At 44.0% G+C, this 18458-nt stretch overlaps 1 protein-coding gene across 4 annotated transcripts in view; it reads right to left on the bottom strand.

The window, feature by feature from the left end:
- Positions 1 to 18458, bottom strand: part of LOC106093173 (cell adhesion molecule Dscam2) — a 324166-nt gene that overhangs the window by 228949 nt on the left and 76759 nt on the right. For all 4 annotated transcript variants that reach the window (XR_009398464.1, XM_059369629.1, XM_059369636.1 and 1 more), the window contains exons 2-3: positions 3040 to 3176; positions 42 to 163 (exon numbers count right to left, since the gene is read on the bottom strand). Coding sequence is in view for 3 of the 4 variants with exons in the window: in XM_059369629.1 (XP_059225612.1) it covers positions 42 to 163; positions 3040 to 3176 (259 nt within the window). In the remaining variant the exon portion in view is untranslated. The remainder of the gene's footprint in view (positions 1 to 41; positions 164 to 3039; positions 3177 to 18458) is intronic.

The raw sequence follows: 18458 nt of genomic DNA, 5'->3' as shown, positions 1-18458 counted from the left end.
ACATGCAACAAATAATTTGTCCTTTGGCCGCTTATACCCACCTATAGACGCTGGAATGGACCTCATGGCGAAACTTTTCAGCAGTGAATGGATAGAACATCAGACTGCCATTTGTTGTCTGCACCACCATGTCCTGTTGTGGCGGTATGGGTGTCCACTCCACCTGCAAAGAAGAACGTAACGAAATTTTATTTTCTCAAAGAAGGATATTAGCTTGCGGTTGCTTTTATGTAATGATGCTGTTTGGCAGTATAGTGGAGGGGTGGAGGGGGGACAGGCCCTTATGTACAGTTAAGAAGTAACCATTAATTTATGTTTAATTAAAAAATGGAACTGAATTACATTCACAAGGATCATAAAAAGACGAGCGAACACACACACACACCGAAGAAAGACGACCACAAGAAAATGTCGTAGATTTCCCATCTGACCGTTGTTTATGACAAAATTCTAAATTGACTTTTCCCACACAAAGGAGCGGGAGCGATTTTCCGTTTACAGCTTAATTGTGGTGAATGTTTGACATTTTCATCCAAGTGCAAATTTCAAAATCTCTTTCTATGGAAATTTGTTAATATGTTGTGGAAATTTTACTCAAGCTATTGCAAATTACTAGCCAACGACTCAATGGGGGAATGGATCGGATCCGTCCGTCCTTCCGTCCGTCCTTCCGTCCGTCCTTCCGTCCGTCCTTCCGTCCGTCCTTCCGTCCGTCCGTCCTTCCGTCCGTCCTTCCGTCCTTCCGTCCGTCCTTCCGTCCGTCCTTCCGTCCGTCCGTCCCCTTAAAAACCGACAATATTAACCGATTTCACTAAAATTAAAAATAAGTGTGTTGTTCAAAGCCTCTCGACATTCGACTCAAATATTGCTTAGATCAGACTATATTTAGATATAGCTGCCATATGGACCGATCTGCCAATTAAGGGTCTCAAACCTATAAAAGCCGCATTTATTACCCGATTTTGCTGAAATTTGAGATAGGTAGTCGATTATAGCCTCCCGATATCCGACCCATATATGGTTCCGGTCGGACTTTACTTAGATATAGCTGTCACATACACCGATTTGCCGATTTAGATCCCTGAGCTAATAAAAGCCGCAAATATTACCCGATTTCGCTGAAATTTTAAAAATTGAGTTGTTTTGCGATCGCCGACATCCGATTTATATATGTTTTAGATCGGATTTTATATAGATATAGCTTATATGGCAGCTATATCTATATATAAGCCCCTAAAAGCTGCAATTATTACCCGATTTTGCTGGAATTTGACACAATATGACTTGTGTTAAGCCTCCCGTCATCCGACCAAAAAGTGGTCCAGATCAGACTATATTTAGATATAGCTGCCATATAGTACGACCTACCAATTTAGCGTCTTAATCCCATAAAAAGCGGATTTGTTGCCCGATTTAGCTGAAACTGTGACTTGTATATAAGAGTTTTCGGGACCTCAATCAAATATGATTCAGACCAGTCCCGATTTGCATACCACAATGGATAAGCTATTGGAGTTGTTATAAAAGAGGATGGTCGTGTTACCCATCGTGGTGGGTATCCATAGTTGGGCTCAGCCGAACTCAACACGTTTTTATACCCACCACCATAGGATGGGGGTATATTTAGTCTAGTCATGCTGTTTGTAACACCTCGAAATATTGATCTAGGACCCCATAAGGTATAAATATTCTTGATCGTCTCGAAAGTCTGATTCGAACTCGCCATATCCGTCCGTCCGTCTGTCGAAATCACGATAGAGGTCGAAGGCGTAGAGCTAACCGCTTGAAATTTATATTGATGTAGGTCATTGGGGATTGCAAATGGGCCATATCGGTTCAGATTTGGATATAGCTCCCATATAAACCGATCTTCCGATTTGACTTCTTGAGCCCATAAAAGCCGATTTGGCTGAAATTTTGCACACGGTGTTCTGTTATGAGTTCCAACAACTGTGCCAAGTACGGTTCAAATCGGTCAAGAACCTGACATAGCTCCCATATAAACCGATGGCCCGATTTGATTTCCTGAGCCCCTGGAAGCTTCGATATGGCTGAAATTTTGCACATAGCATTCTAATATGCCTATCAATAATGGAGCCAAGTACGGTTCAAACCGGTCAAAAACCTGATATAGCTCCCATATAAGCCGATCTTCCGATATGACTTCATAAGCCCTTGCAAGCCTCATTTTTTGTCCGATTTGGCTGATATCTTATATATAAAAATCAATTTGTGTTTGTTTGTTTGTGTGTTCCTTATAGACTCAGAAACGACTGAACAGATTTTCTTTAATTTTTCACAGGTGGTGCATAATGATACCGTTGTGAAAATAGAGTACTACATTTTTTGATATCTGAAGGGGGAGCGGACCCTCCCCTTACAAAAACTTTTGGAAACGCTAGATCTCGGAGATGGGTGGTGCGATTTAAACGAAATTTTGTGTGCTCTCATATAGTAACCTAAAAACAAAAATTTGGTATCCAAATTTCGGATGGGGTACCTGGGGGGCCGCCCCACCCTAAAACCTACCAAACATATATTTAGATAAATCACGACAATATTGGACTCAAATGAAGGGTATTTAGGATAAGAAAACGTTTCTGATGTCCAAATGTCGGACCAAGTGTTAGGTGGACCACCCCAATACCCAAAACACCCCTAAATCGGACATATTTACCCACCATGGCAATATGGGACTCAAATGAAAGGTATTTACGAGTAGAATACGAATTTTATATCCAAATGTGGGATCAAGTTTCTAGAGGTCCACCCCTTGCCCGAAACACTCCCCAAACATGACTTATTTACTGACCATGGCAATATGGGGCTTAAATAAATGCTATTTGAGTGTAGAATACGAATCTGATATCCAAATGTGGGACCAAGCATTTGGGTGGTGCTTGCCATGGAGGTGCTTGCCATTAGTTTGGAAACTAAGTTTTGCTTAAATATGTGCACTTATCTGCGAAATTTGGCGTTTTGAAACTGAATTGGTTCCTATATCAAATAACAGAAGAGCGTACTTCAAATTAAACTTACCTCCGGCGGTGGACTTCCATGCCCGGAACACTCAATAAGTCCACCCGAATTGTTGGAGAACTCCACGCGATGTGATGGCTCGTGCAAAAATACCGGACCTTGTAAATCCAATCCATTGACAGTGATGTAGAGTTGAACTGTAATATCAGAAAAAAAAAAATAATATTGCAAAAATTAGTAAGACAGTGATAAAACATGATAGCCAGTATGAGTTAAAAGATTTTCTACACTACACCACAACACTACTGTGGTACAAGTTAAGAAGACTTAGCCCCACTAGGAAGAGAGGTATATCCATTGATAAAAAAAAATCGGATCGATTTAGAATCACTTTCTGATAAGGAAAAGCTATATCCGTCTGGCTGACGGTCCCACAGTGGGAAAAAATCGAAAAAATTAGTAAAAAAATATGCAGTGTGAGAGAGGGTAGAGAAATCTCTTTGAAGTTTTGAATGGTTAGGCCCTAAAATGTCCGGGCGCCTTTTGGCAGGCCCCCAAAGTTGGTCACCTTGGTATTTCGAAAATTTGCTCAGGCTGCCAAACCTTCGTTTGTGGTCCGATTTCCGAAATTTTTCCAAACTAGTCCGCTTGAGGTCTACTATATCTCCACTGGATTCGGGGATATTCGACTTTTAATTTATTTCTAGTCGCATGCAATGGGGGAAACGCCCCTACTTTCTACAACCAGATCAGGGAACAGGTTATAGATATAACGCTTGTGACGAATACTGACTCGGTAAAGGTTTAGTAGTGGAACGTTTCCACCCAGTGCCCTTTTTCAAATCACTATAGGATATGTATACAGAAACCCGAGGAGGACCGACTGGGAACAGATGCAGAAATTGGGACCCCCTAGAGGGCCTCTGGAGGACGCCAGGGAACTGGAGATCGCAGTCAATCTGGTCACTGAATGCCTAAACAAGGCCTTATTGAAGGCATGTCCCAAAAGAATACCGCCACGCAAAACCAGCCAGTCATAGTGGTCACCGGAACTGAAGGTGCTCATGAGGGAGAGCAGAAGCCTTTTTAACACGGCCAAGAAGAGGGAGAACATGGCAGAGGGCAGGTTCAAGAAGGAGACGAGAAAGGTGACTCTTCACCTGGGCAAAATTTTGTGGGGAATTGGAAAGCACTAGTGAGGCATCTGGGTTGCGCAAAGTGCTCTCGAAGGATCCCATCACGCCTAGCTCCCTGAGGAGGGAGGACGGGACTTGCACTGAGAGTGGGCAGGAAACTGTGGAACTCTTGATGGAGGCTCATTTCCCAGGCAGCCAAGATGAGGTCGGCGATCAGGACAACGCAATACCTACACACGTGGCCTTAACGGATGATCTCATCAGGGACATCGTGGATGAGGAGAAGATATTGTGGGCGGTCCGCACTTTCCGGCAATTTAAATTATCCCGCCACTGCTGTAGGAGTCCCTTGGAGTCACCCTGCCATGGCTTGAGCAGATTTTTAGGGCGAGCCTGGCATGGTCCTACATACCGAGGGCATGGAGGGAAGTCAAGGTGGTCTCTATTCCCAAGGCAGGAAAAAAAAGAAACCACAGTACGACGAAGAATTATAGGCCTATTAGCCTGTCATCGTTTTTGCTGAAAACACTGGAAATACTGATTGACCCCTGAAGGTGAGGGGGAGGGACTGACCCGGAGAACTTCAGTGGAGCACAACACGCTTACCTCAAAGGCAGGTCGGTAGAGACGGCCCTCCACGAGGTGGTACAGGAGGTCGAGACGTCTCTCCGATAGAAGGAGTACACTTTGGCGGGCTTCTTGGATATTAAGGGGGCTTTCAATAATGTGGAGATTGGGGCGATAGTCGCCTCTCCTAGATCTCCTAATGGACAAATGCTATGCTTTATGGCAGGACTATTAATGCAAACTTGGGAGATTGTGCGGTCAGAAGGCAGGTGACCAGAGAAACGCCCCAATGAGGAATGTTCTCGCCGATAATGCGGAACCTCGTGATTAATGAAATCCTAATGGATCTCGATGGGGACGGCACGAGGATTATCGCTTACGCGGACGACGTCGTGCTGCTGGTCCGAGGCAAAGGCATTCCCGATTCGTTTTCCTGAGAGGAACGAATGCAGTACGGTCCAAATAGGTCTATAACCTGATATGTTTCCCATAGAAACTGATCTCCCGTTATGACTTTTGAGCCCCTGGAAGCGGTTATTTGGCTCCAGTCTTGAGGCAATAAATTGGTAATTTTTCATCCAATTTCGATGAAATTTTGCACAGTGAGTTCTGGTAGACCCTTACCCATTTCTGTGAAGTGTGGTTCCGATCTGACTATATTTGGATATAGCTGCCCTATAGACCGACCGTCCGATCTTCCGATATAGGGTATTGAGACCATATAAGATCCATTTATTACCTGAATTCGATGAAATTTGGCACAGTGTGTTCTAGTAGAACCCCCCACCCATTTCTGTTAAATGTGGTCCAAATCGGATCATATTTGGATATAGCTGCCATATAGACCAATCTCCCGATATAGAGTATTGAGCCCATAAAAGAGCATTTTTCATCCGATTTTGATGAAATTTGAAAATGTGAGTTTTGATAGACCTCTACACCTTTGTGTCGAACTTCGTCCAGATCGGACCATATTTGGATATAGCTGCCATATAGACCGATCTCTCGATATAGAGTATTGAGCTCCTTTTATGGGCCGAACTTTGGATATCCAATCTAAACCACATTTGACAGAAATTGGTAGGGTAAATACGAGTGCTGTGCTTATCGACTGGGATTTGATATTTCGTATGGAAACTATCGATGAACAAACTGACTTTCTACAGAGGAATATCCGTGACCCACAGGAACTTACGGTTCCACTCAAGACTAGAGAAGTGTCCTCCAGATCGAAAACGTGGTTCTCCCGGGATATTCGTTCGGCTATTCACGAGAGGAATATGTCGCATCGCAGGTGGAGACGTTTCAGAACGCCTGAGTTACATGATGCCTTTCGCTCAGCAAGAGACCATGCCAAGAAAGACGTCTATTACAGACGCTTTACTTCTGCAATAGGCTCCAAGAGAACTTGGAAGGCTATTCCAGACATAGGAATTGGGAAAGTTACTAATAGATGTTCAACAAACTTGGCTTAATGATGCCTTTGTTAATGGGCTTAATGATGCCTTTGTTAATGTCCCACTGATCCCAATTTCTATGGCTTCAATATCTCCCCCTCTCTCGATGGTTTTGGCTTCAGCTGTATTGGCCACGCCGATGTCCTTGAGAGTGTCGCGAATTTAAAGTCTAACGCTGACGGATCTGATGACATTGATCCTAGATTTGTAAGACTCTTCATGCCAAGGTCATCCTACTGCCTAAGAATTCCAAGGAATGACGACTCTGGTTTTGGCTTCAGCAGTATTGGTCCCGCAGATGTCTTTGAGTGTGTCGCGACTTTAAAGTCTAACGCTGTCGGATCTGATGGCATTGATCCTAGATTTGTAAGACTCTTGCTCCCCCTTATTATTCCTCATGGAAGCATGCCAAGGTCATTCCACTGCCTAAGAATTCCAAGGAAAACAGACCAATTGCGATTCTTTGTTCCTTGTCAAAGGTCTTTGAGAAATTGCTGAATTTGCAAATGTCGTCTTTTGTCAACGACAACTCTTTGTTATATGTGAGACAGGCCGGGTTTTGACCTAACCACAGCTGCGTAACTGCCTTGGAAGAGGTGACTGAGAGGATCAGGGTCAATTTGGAGAATGACAAGATAAATTTCTTTGTTCTTCTTGACCATTCTAAGGCATTTGAATGGTCAATGGTCCTTGTGTTGTGATAAGATGAGACATCTTTACAAGTTTTCTTCTACGTTCGTTTGTCTTATTTTGTCGTATCTGTCACACCGTCTTCTGTATCGTCGTATCAATTCTGAGTCCTCTTCTCTTTTCATTGTACAGTAACGACTTGGCGAGTCAATTGTCTAATTGTGAGGTACATAGGTACGCTGACGATGTACAGATTTATATCGGCAGTCCTGGGGATGAGATTGCTGAAAACATACGTCTGCTTAATCAAGATCTGTCAAGATTCAGCACGTGGGCGAAAGCCAATGGCCTGTGTCTCAACGCTATAAAGTCCAAGTGTGCTGTTATCAGAAACAGGCTGTCTCAGTTTTCATGTGATGTCGGTGTAGTCACTAACGACGCTAGATTGGAAATCGTTCCTCATGCAAAGAACTTGGGTGTGGTTATTAACAGCATTCTGACTTGGAGTAATCATATCGACTCTGTCGTTGGTCAGGGATATTCAAAATTGCATGCTCTCTGGGCCACTCAGTCGGTTACTCCGATGCGGGTTAGGTCTCTCTCTCTCTCTCTCTCTTGGCAAAGACTTATCTTCTTCCTTGCATTCTCTACGGTTGTAAGTTGCTTGCTAATTGCGACTCGGTAGGTTAGGTTAGGTTGAAAAGAGGGTGCAGATATTGATCCGCTCCATGCCACTATGGACATACACCTAAGCCAGTAATGGGCTTGTTGTGCGCTCTAAAAACTATAAAGAAACCTATAAAAAGAAAATTTTTTAAATTGTTTTCAATGCCACTCCCCTTAGTCGGTTCATGTCTGATATTGTATCTCTACCTTAGTACCGGTATCTGTTGGACGCGAAAGCCGGGCAATTACAAAGGAAATGCTTTAAAGTCTCATCATCTTCCCCGCATGCCCTACACATGCTATCACTTGCCGCACCGATTTTACATAAGTGAGCTCGTAGTCCTATGTGTCCCGTTATGATACCAATAGCTATACTGACCTCCTTCTGGCTTCCTTTCAGTAATAGCCTCGTCTTTCCACGATCTGGATCCCCCACCCATAGGATTTTCGCCGTCCTACCGACTATTTCGCTTTTCCAAAATGTTGCACGCGGATTCGTCGCCCACTCCCTTAACTCGGACTGCGTCGACCCGAAGGGCTTCGGGCTTACCAAGTTTATTGACGGCAGTCCTCTGGCCTTCACCGCCAAATCGTCTGCCCTTTCATTTCCCCTTACTCCGTTATGGCGCGGCACCCAAACGATGCGGATTTTCCCATCCTCAGAGAAGGCGTTAATCTCCTTCTTACACTGCAATTCGTTCGTGACCTTACGGTCCTGGTTGTTGTTTGCCCTTAAGGCAATTTTACTGTCGGTATAGATGTTCAGACTCGACGTACTCGCGTTAGCACCACACCACTTCACGCATTCCGTGATCGCCCGGATCTCCGCCTGCAGGACCGTATTATGGTCAGGCAGTCTAGAACAGGGTTCTCAATGTAAACCCCCAGGCCCACTCTGTCTTCTAGTTTTGATCCATCCGTGTAACATGATCTTCCAGATGGCAATACTAGGGTTCCGTCAATCCAAGACTGTGCCGATGGCCGCAGTGCCTCGCACTCAACTTCAAGGTTCATCTCAGGTATCCGATCGAAAACCTCCTCCCTTTCTTCCAGGTTTCCTATCGTCGCCTCGATTATACCGCAATGGTATGAGCTGCTCCCATTCTCAAACCATTCCCAAATCGCCTTAAGTCTCATAGTCGCAGTGGCTGCCTCACACTTAATCTGTATATCAATGGGTCGGATATCTAGAATAGTCTCCAGTGCCCTAGTGGGCGTGGTCTTCATCGGTCCGCCTATGACAAGACACCATGTTCTCAGAACCTGTTGTATGGTCCTTATGTTGCACTTTTTCTCCATAGCAGTCCACCAACCTACTGAGGCGTAAGTAAGTATTGGTCTAATCACGCTACTGTAGAGCCAGGTGACTATGCTCAGATTCAGGCCCCATTTCGAGCCTAAGGCCCGTCTACATAGTGCCCAACATCTGTGAGCCTTCTCAGTACGCTCCTGAATGTGACACTTCCAATTCAGTTTCCTGTCCAAGATCACACCTAAGTATTTGACCTTGGCAGATATCGAAATCATCATATGGAGGAAACGTGGTGCGTTAAATTCGCCCACTTTCGTCTACCTCGTGAACAGGCATATTTCAGTCTTCTCTGGGTTAACATTGAGACCTCTGGCGCTAGCCCAGTCATAGGCCATATGCAAGACCCTTTCGCCCCTTCTGCATAGTTCGTTCGGATCCTTACCTCTTAGAAGTATTATAACACCGTCGGGTTCAAATCCCTCCTTAGTCAGCATCCGTAATAGGTCATTTATGGTGGTCACAGTGGGTCTAGCCCAGTCATATGCCATATGCATGACCCTTTAGGCCCTTCTGCATAGCTCGTTCGGATCCTTACACCTTTGAAATATTATAACATCATCTGCGTAGCAGAGGGGTTCAAGGGATTTGAAGTCCATGGATCAATCAGCATCCGTAATAGGTCATTTATGGTGATCACCCAAAGGAGTGGCGATAAAATTCGCCTCTGTGGCGATAAAATGCGCCCCTGTGGCGTGTCCTGTGCCACTTTCTCCCTTATATTTATGCCATGGGAATATTTATCCACCTGTTCCTTAGCCTATGGTTTATCCAGTCTCTAAGGACCGGTTCCACCTGGTACTGGTCTAAGGATTGGATTAGCATGGAAGAGATTGACGAGAAAGTTAACAGCATTACGACTGCACGGGTGGGATCCTTCGAAGATAGTTGTCCTCTTCGGGAAAGGAAATCAGCCTAGAAAACCCTCTGGATGACCGGGGAGATTCATAACATTACGTAAGGAATACGCAGACTTTGTAACAGAGCTCGTTGTGAGAAAAGCGGAAGTTTACTGGGATGTATACTACACACGGCTCAAGAAATACAATACAATTACCAGAGCGGCAAAACGTGCCTCCTGGAAGCTTTTCTGCGAACAGGTCGATAGCATTAAAGACGCCGCCAAGATAAAAAAGTTTCTCTCAAAAATCCATGTCCAAACTTAAACGGCTTTAGTAGACGAGAAGTCGTTTAGAGATTGTCCACCAACACCAATGAAAATCCAATCACACTCTGATGTAAATCATTTTAAGGCTAAGCTCATTAATCACAACTGCCATCATTAAAGGATGGCCAGTGACAACCTCAGTTTGAGTTGGCTTTGATTTCTGTGATTCCATAGCATTGTGTGCCTGCTAATCCTTTATCAGGTAAGGCCCAACTGGCTAACATCCATCATTTCTCGTTCACTTTGAATCTATTGTCACAGTAGGCAATGGACCATTTTAATGGCCAGTAATAATGCCAGCTGCCGATAGACTTTTGGACTCAATGCTATGCGCATAAATTATGACAACAACAGCAGTGTTCATATTTTACGAAAACTGTTGCAGTCGTTACAATAAATTACATCTCTTTAATATTGCCATAATTTTAAATGGCAAAATTAGGAGGAGAAAAGGCAACTTAAGTTGGGTTGTTTTTGAAATAGGGCAGGTCAGAATAAAAATGAGATATTTATTAAAGACTTTTTCGACTAAATATATGTATATGGCATTTTAAGCTAACTCAGCTATGTCGATCTGGGTGTCCGTCCTTCTGTTTTTCAAAATCACGGATGCATTTGAACGACTGAAGCAAGTCTCCCTAAATTGAGTGCAAAAACCTCATAGTGAGACAGGTTGGTATCGTAAATGGGCAAAAAACAGCTTTTCGTTTGTTATACGCACCACCGCACGATGGGGGTATATTCGTTTTGTCATTCCGTTAGCCACACATCGAAATATCCATTTCCGACCCTATCTTATATATTGGGTTGCCCAAAAAGTAATTGCGGATTTTTCATATAGTCGGCGTTGAAAAATTTTTTCACAGCTTGTGACTCTGTAATTGCATTCTTTCTTCTGTCAGTTATCAGCTGTTACTTTTAGCTTGCTTTAGAAAAAAAGTGTAAAAAAAGTATATTTGATTAAAGTTCATTCTAAGTTTTATTAAAAATGCATTTACTTTCTTTAAAAAAAATCCGCAATTACTTTTTGGGCAAACCAATATAAAACTAACTGACCCGGGCCCACTCCGCTGCGCCTTTTTTAACTCTTCAATACCTTTTTAGGGTGGGGACATTTCGCCTTGAATGCGGATATCGAATTCGTGCCATTGTAGCCTAGTGAGAACATCGGGCAAAGCGGTGTTTATACCCTCTTATTGTTGGCGACATTTGCGAGGTACAATTCCATGCATGGTCATTTAAAAAATGTTCCCCAAAGAGGTGTCGCACTGCGGGACGACCTCCCATTATTTGGACCCGAATGTTTTAAGCCATATTTGTAATCTACTGCCTAATACTTTTCATTTGAGTCCCATATTGACATGAACTTCGAATATATCTGTTTAGAGGAGTTTTGGGGTTGGTGGGGAGGGTACCTCACTGGGACCCAATTTTAATACCATATTCGTTCTCTGGTCTCCAATATCTTTCATTTTATACCCTGATTGTGCCCATAGGACCATTTTCGAATATGGGTGGCATTTTTGGGGTAAGGGGGAGGGTCCGCCTATACCCGATATCTAAAAATGTTATAGCCTATGTTTCCTTCCAGACAAACGTACACAATCTATGAAAATTTTAAGAAAATCGCTTCAGCCTATAATGGGGCTATCCGATTTGATTTTGAATGCCAGATTCGAAATCTACTGCCGATTACCTTTCATTTGAGCCCCATATTGAAATGAACGTTCAATATGTCTGTTTGGGGGAGATTTGGTCGACCCGATGGGTACTTAGACTCAAATTTTATTGCCATATTCGTATTCTGCTCTCCAATACCTTTCATTTGATACCCATATTGCTCCGATCGGTCCTCTTTTGATTTTGGGTTGTGTTTTTCGCATAAAGGGGAGGGTCCTTCCCCCTTCCAATTCCGAAAAATTATATGGCCTATGTTTCCCTCCAGACCAACCTCTACAAAATGCGAACATTTCGAGAAAATCGGTTCTGTTTGGGGCCCTACCGCTATACTTCGACATGAATTTTTATGCCAGATTCGCAATCTACTCCCGCATACTTTTCATTTGATACCCATACGGTGCTTATCGGTCCACTTTTGATTTTGGGTGTTTTTTAAGTTCGAAAATGGGCTATATCTTGATATAGCCCCCATATAGACCGATCCGCCGATTTAGAGACTTGGCCCCGATCTGAAGGCGGATAATAAACGCTCCAAGGAGGGGTGTTCTGGTCGATTCTATGGAACCTCGTGATTAATGAAATCCTGATGGATCTGGGTGGGGACGGCACGCCTCTTATCGCATATTCGGACGACGTCATGCTGCTGGTGCGAGGCAGAATTCAGTCGACGATCAGCCGGATCATGGTAGGATCACCGAGGGGGTTGTCGCGATGGGCTACCAGAAATAGGTTGATTACCAACTCAGGGAAGACGGAGCTGGTGCTCCTCACGCGCGGATATAGGATACCGGAGTTCAGACTTTCGTCCTTCGACGGGGTCACACTGCGGCTGTCGTAGGAAGCGAAATGCCTTGGCATAGTCCTCGATTTGAAACTGTCCTGGAAGAGAAACACCGAGGAAAGAAGCCTTAAAACACTGTGCGCTTTTTACTACTGCGTGATGTTTGGTAGAAAGTGGGGATTAACACCCAAGATGATTTATTGGATGTATACGGCCATCGTGAGATCAGTACTGACCTAAGGAGCACTAGTATGGTGGAATGACGAAGAGAAGAGTACGCGTGCGAAGGAGTTCGAGAAGGTCCAGAGACTGGCTTGTGTCGGGGTCACAGGGGCACTGAGATCCGCACTGCAGGCAGGCCTGGAGGCGATGCTGGATATGCCGCCCACTGAGACCTATATTAGGAACTGCGCAGCCAGGGTCGCGCTTAGGCTGAGGGAGCTCGGCATGCTGAAGGAGGATAGCAGCGGCATAGTTCGATTCTGGGTGTTATGGATGCGGAGTGTAGACTGAGGAGAATCTCCGACTACCTGCCACCAGTGCCGACTGGAGTGAGGTCATTCGCAATTTGAACGGAGCGCGAATGCTGTACTAGAGGAGGTTGAGACTTCGATCTAAAGGAATGGCTTCAAGATGGAGTTAGGGGCTGGATTAGAGGTCTACTCTGATGAACTCAACATCAGTTTGTCTCTGAGACTGCCGGACGAGTGTACGGTCTTTTAGGCAGAGGTCTGTGCCATTACAGTGGCCGCAAGGTACATTTTGGTAAGGGATTTGGTACTCTGATGCACTCAATATTAGTATGTCTCTGAAACTGCCGGACGAGTGTACGGTTTTTCAGGCAGAGGTCTGTGCCATTGCAGCGGCCGCAAGGTACATTTTGGTAAGCAATTTACCGTCCTCGAGGCATTAAGGTCGAGTCCTCGCTCAAGGCATTAGGGTCGAGGATGGTGAGGTCGAGATGCGTGGCGGATTGTTTCGAGTTCCTGGATAGGCTCCGGGCCCACGATGTGACGCTGACATGTGTTCCTGGGCATGAGGGGATTCCAGGGAATAAGAGGGCGGACAAGTGCGCCTGAAAGGGTTCGTCTGCGCCGGGCGGACCAGTCACCGGTCTTGCCTACGTGCTATTTGTCGAGCCCCTGAACACAGTAGAGGGGATGACCAGGGCGGAGTCGGTGGCCACCTCGTTGGATGGTTGCCAGACTGCAAAGGCGCTATGGCCGGTCATCGGAGGAGAACGGAGCAGTTCGACCGGAGAAGAACGGAGTTGTTCGATCGGAGGTGAACGGAGTTGTTCGACCGGAGGAGAACGGAGTTGTTCTGCAAAGGCGCTATGGCAGGTCATCGGAGGAGAACGGAGCTGTTCGACCGGAGAAGAACGGAGCTGTTCGACCAGAGAAGAACGGAGCTGTTCGACCGGAGGTGAATGGAGTTGTTCGACCGGAGGAGAACGGAGTTTTTCGATAAGAAGTCGATGAGTACCATGACAGGGGTCATAACCGTACACTTTGTCATAGGCCGCATGGCGACCGGCATGGAAATACCGCACAATAACTTCTGTAGGATTTGCCTCAATGAGGATGAAGAGGCAACTATTGAGTACTTGCTGTGTTCATGACCAGATCTGCAGGGACGTAGGTTCTTATTTGTGGAGAGCCCTTTCTTCTGTGATCTGGGTGAACTTGCTTATGTACCTCTGGAAGGTTTCCTGAGAAATTAACGGCACTGGCACTTCCTGTTGCCCCCTGTATCCGGGTTTTATTCCCGGCAAGGCTCTGCCGAATTTTTATTTTCAACTTTTTTTTTTTTTTGCCAGTTAGGGCGAAGATCTATTCATTTCACAATGAGTACCTTGACAGGGGTCATAACCGTACACTTTGTCATAGGCCGCATGGCGACCGGCATGGAAATACCGCACAATGACTTTTGTAGGAGTTGCCTCAATGAGGATGAAGTGGCAACTATTGAGTACTTGCTGTGTTCATGACCAGATCTGCAGGGACGTAGGTTCTTATTTGTGGAGAGCCCTTTCTTCTGTGATCTGAGTGAACTTGCTAACGTACCTCTGGAAGGTTTCCTGAGGTATTAACGGCACTGGCACTTCCTGTTGCCCCCTGTGTCCGGCAAGGCTCTGTCGAATTTTTATTTTCAAGTTATTTTTTTGCCAGTTAGGGCGAAAATCTTTTCATTTCACAATTTTTCGTGACGGGCTAATGACGAGCTCTCTTTCGAAACCAGCTGATGATCGGAGATCCTTTTTTTTTGCAATTTTTTTGCGATATAGATTCAATATAAACCAATCTTCCGATCTCATTTCTTGAGCAATTAGGCAGAAACTTTGCGGGTTTAGTTTCCCTTTGACTTCAAGTACCCATGCCAAGCATATGCCGTATCAGTCCATGATGTAAATCCTATATCAAATGTTCTCCCGCTTGGACTTCAAGAACATTAAGGCTTCGCAATAGCAAACAAATTTGACTAAAACCTTGCATTCCTCTTTATCTTCATAAAAATCTTCATTGGACTTCAGAAGGCTCCCTAAGGACAATTTGGCGTTGACAAGAGTATACGATATTCAGTCCGTTTGGACCTTACCTCCATGTATAATCATTAAAAATTGCTGTAATGATGTTGTGAATTTGCTATGAACTTCCTTAAGTCTTCGGGAAAAACACACATAACACAGACTTTATATCAAAAGTCGATCTTTTTCATTATGGCTAAACTCAAGCAAACAAAACTGACATTTCCTCAGAGCTTTCAGAATGCCATGCGACTTTGCTTTTGCTTACATGGCGCCTCAGACTCTAATAAAAAATTGACTTGCGTTTATTGTCATATTTATTTGCTGTAAGCACAAAAACAGTCCTAAATATAATCACCTTTGAAGTTCTAAAGTCCCATTGCATGAATCCCCTTTTGGTTATTTGCTGAGACAAATGGTGTTGCCTTTGTGGCGTTGTGCCTTTGAAATCTTCTGCGGTGTATCTCCCGAACCTATCGTTTGCCTCTTACCACATGTAAAATACATACAACATGTGCTGGTGTGTGTGTGTGTGTGTGTGTGTGTGTGTGTGTGGTTGTGCATTCAATTTGTAAGCACAAACTTGTGCCATTTGTGAACCGTCAGACATTTGCAAAATGTTGGAGAAGCAGAGTGTCACTCATAGCCATAGTTGGCAAATAATAGAAAGTCCTTTATGGATGCTGAGGGAGCACTCATTCCAACAATCGCAACTGGCTTTTGTAATTAACTCATATTAATCCGTCAATCTGTCTGCATGTCAGCATTTTTATTTCTATGTTATGCGGTCGCCAATGGAGACAAGGGATCTATGGGGAAGTTCTGAGCGTGTTAAGAAGTGTCATTTCTAGAGAAGCATCGGAAAAGGGGGCCTTTTTTGCAAGACTTATATGAAAATAAGGATATTATAAAACAAGTAAAAAGGCATTAAGTTCGGCGGGGCATAGTTTTGGATGCCCACCACCTCGGGTATATATGTAAATCCCCTTGCGTCACAATCCGGTGAAAAATGGATAACTAATGCACCCAAATTCGGCACGGACATTGAGTTGTCTAATAAAAACAAGTCACTGTTCAATTTTGCAGTACAAAATATTGGTCTTTTTGGCAGATATATCCAATTATAAACCGATCTGAACCATATTAAGGTGGGATATCGTGAAGCTTAGAAAAACTCACGGCTTAAAATTTCAGCGAAATCGGGTAATAAATAAAGCTTTTATGGGCTTCAGTCCCCTTATCCGCAGATCGGTTTATACGGCAGCTATATCTAAATATAGTCCGATCTGAACCATATTTAGGTCGAGTGTCAGGAGGCTAAAAATAACTCACTGTTTCAAACTTTAGGGAAATCTTATATATAACAAGATAGGGTCCGGTTTGGACCACAATTATATGTTGGAGACCTGTGTCAGATGCCAGCCAATTCGAATAAGAATTGCGCCCTTTGGAGGCTCAAGAAGTAAAATAGCGAGATCGATTTATATGGGAGCTGTATCGGGCTATAGACCGATTCAGACCATAACAAACACGTATGTTGATGGTCATAAGAGAATCCGTCGTACAAAATTTCAGGCAAATCGGATAATAATTGCGACCACTATAGGCTCAAGAAGTCAAGATCCCAGATCGGTTTATATGACAGCTATATCAGGTTATAAACCGATTTGAACCATACTTGGCACAATTGTTGGATATCATAACAAAACACGCCGTGCCAAAATTCATTCAAATCGGATAGGAATTACGCCCTCTAGAGGATCAAGAAGTCAAGACCCAAGATCGGTTTATATGACAGCTATATCAGGTTATAGACCGATTTGGACCATTCTTGGCACAGATATTGGATATCATGACAAAACACGTCGTGCGAAATTTCATTCCAATCGGATAAGAATTGCGCACTCTAGAGGCTCAAGAAGTCAAGACCCAAGATCGGTTTATATGGCAGCTATATCAGGTTATGGACCGATTTGAACCATACTTGGCACAGTTATTGGATATCATAACAAAACACGTAGTGCCAAAGTTCATTCAATTTGGATAAGAATTGCGCCCCCTAGAGGCTCAAGAAGTCAAGACCCAAGATCGGTTTATATGACAGCTGTATCAAAACATGGACCGATATGGCCCACTTACAATTCCAACTGACCTACACTAATAAGAAGTATTTGTGCAAAATTTCAAGCGGCTAGCTTTACTCCTTCGGAAGTTAGCGTGCTTTCGACAGACAGACGGACGGACGGACATGGCTAGATCGACATAAAATGTCACGACGATCAAGAATATATATACTTTATGGGGTCTCAGACGAATATTTCGAGTAGTTACAAACAGAATGACGAAATTAGTATACCACCCATCTTATGGTGGAGGGTATAAAAATCAATTTGTGTTTGTTTGTTTGTGTTTTCCTTATAGACTCAGAAACGGCTGAAACGATTTTCTTGAAATTTTCATAGATAGTGCATAATGATCCCGTGGTGAAAATATAGTGTACTAAATTTTTTTTTTTTTAAATCTGAAGGGGGAGCGAACCCTCCCCCTTACCCTATTTTTCAGAAACGCCAGATTTCGATGTTGCGATTTAAGCGAAATTTCGTGTGCTCTCTTATAGTAACCTACAAACAAAAATTTGGTATCCAAATTTCGGATGGGGTACCTAGGGAGGCGCCCCCCCCCCCCCCCCCCCACCCTCAAAACCTACCATATATCGCACTATATCTTATATATAAAAATCAATTTGTGTTTGTTTGTTTGTGTGTTCCTTATAGACTCAGAAATGGCTGAACCGATTTTCTTGAAATTTCACAGATGGTGCATAATGACCCCGTGGTGAAAATAGGGTACTACATTTTTTGATATCTGAGGGGAGGGCGTACCATCCCCCTTACCCAGATCTCGGAGATGGGTGGTGCGATTTAAGCGAAATTTTGTGTGCTCCCATATAGTACCCTAAAAACAAAAATTTGGTATCCAAATTTCGGATGGGGTACCCAGGGGGCTGCCCCACCCTAAAATCTATCCAACATATATTCTGACCAATCACGACAATATGGGACTCAAATGAAAGGTATTTAGGATAAGAAAACGTATCTGATATCCAATTGTCGGACCAAGTGCTAAGGGGACCACCCCAAGCCCCAAAAACCCCTAAATCGGTCATATTCACCGACCATGGCAATATGGGACTCAAATGAAAGGTATTTACGAGTAGAATACGAATCTGATATCCAATTGCGGGACCACGTTTCTGGGGGTCCACCCCTTTCCCAAAACCCCCGCCAAACAGGACTTATTTACTGACCACGGGAATATGGGGCTAAATAAAAGGTATTTTAATGTAGAATACGAACCTGATATCCAAATATGGGACCAAGTGTTTGGGGGGCCGTCTCTCACCAAAAACATCCCCAAAGGGGACAAATTAACGACCATAGCAATATGGGGCTCAAATGAAAGGTCTTTGGGAGTAAAGCGCGAATTTGATATCAATATTCGGGTAAAGTGTATATGGGGCCACACACTGAGTGGCCGCCGGGCTTAGTGTTTGGGCGA

Source organism: Stomoxys calcitrans, chromosome 1 (genome assembly GCF_963082655.1).
Source record: "Stomoxys calcitrans chromosome 1, idStoCalc2.1, whole genome shotgun sequence".
Lineage (NCBI taxonomy): Eukaryota > Metazoa > Arthropoda > Insecta > Diptera > Muscidae > Stomoxys > Stomoxys calcitrans.
Note: the sequence above shows the minus strand (reverse complement) of the source record. Positions and strands in the feature narration are given on the sequence as shown.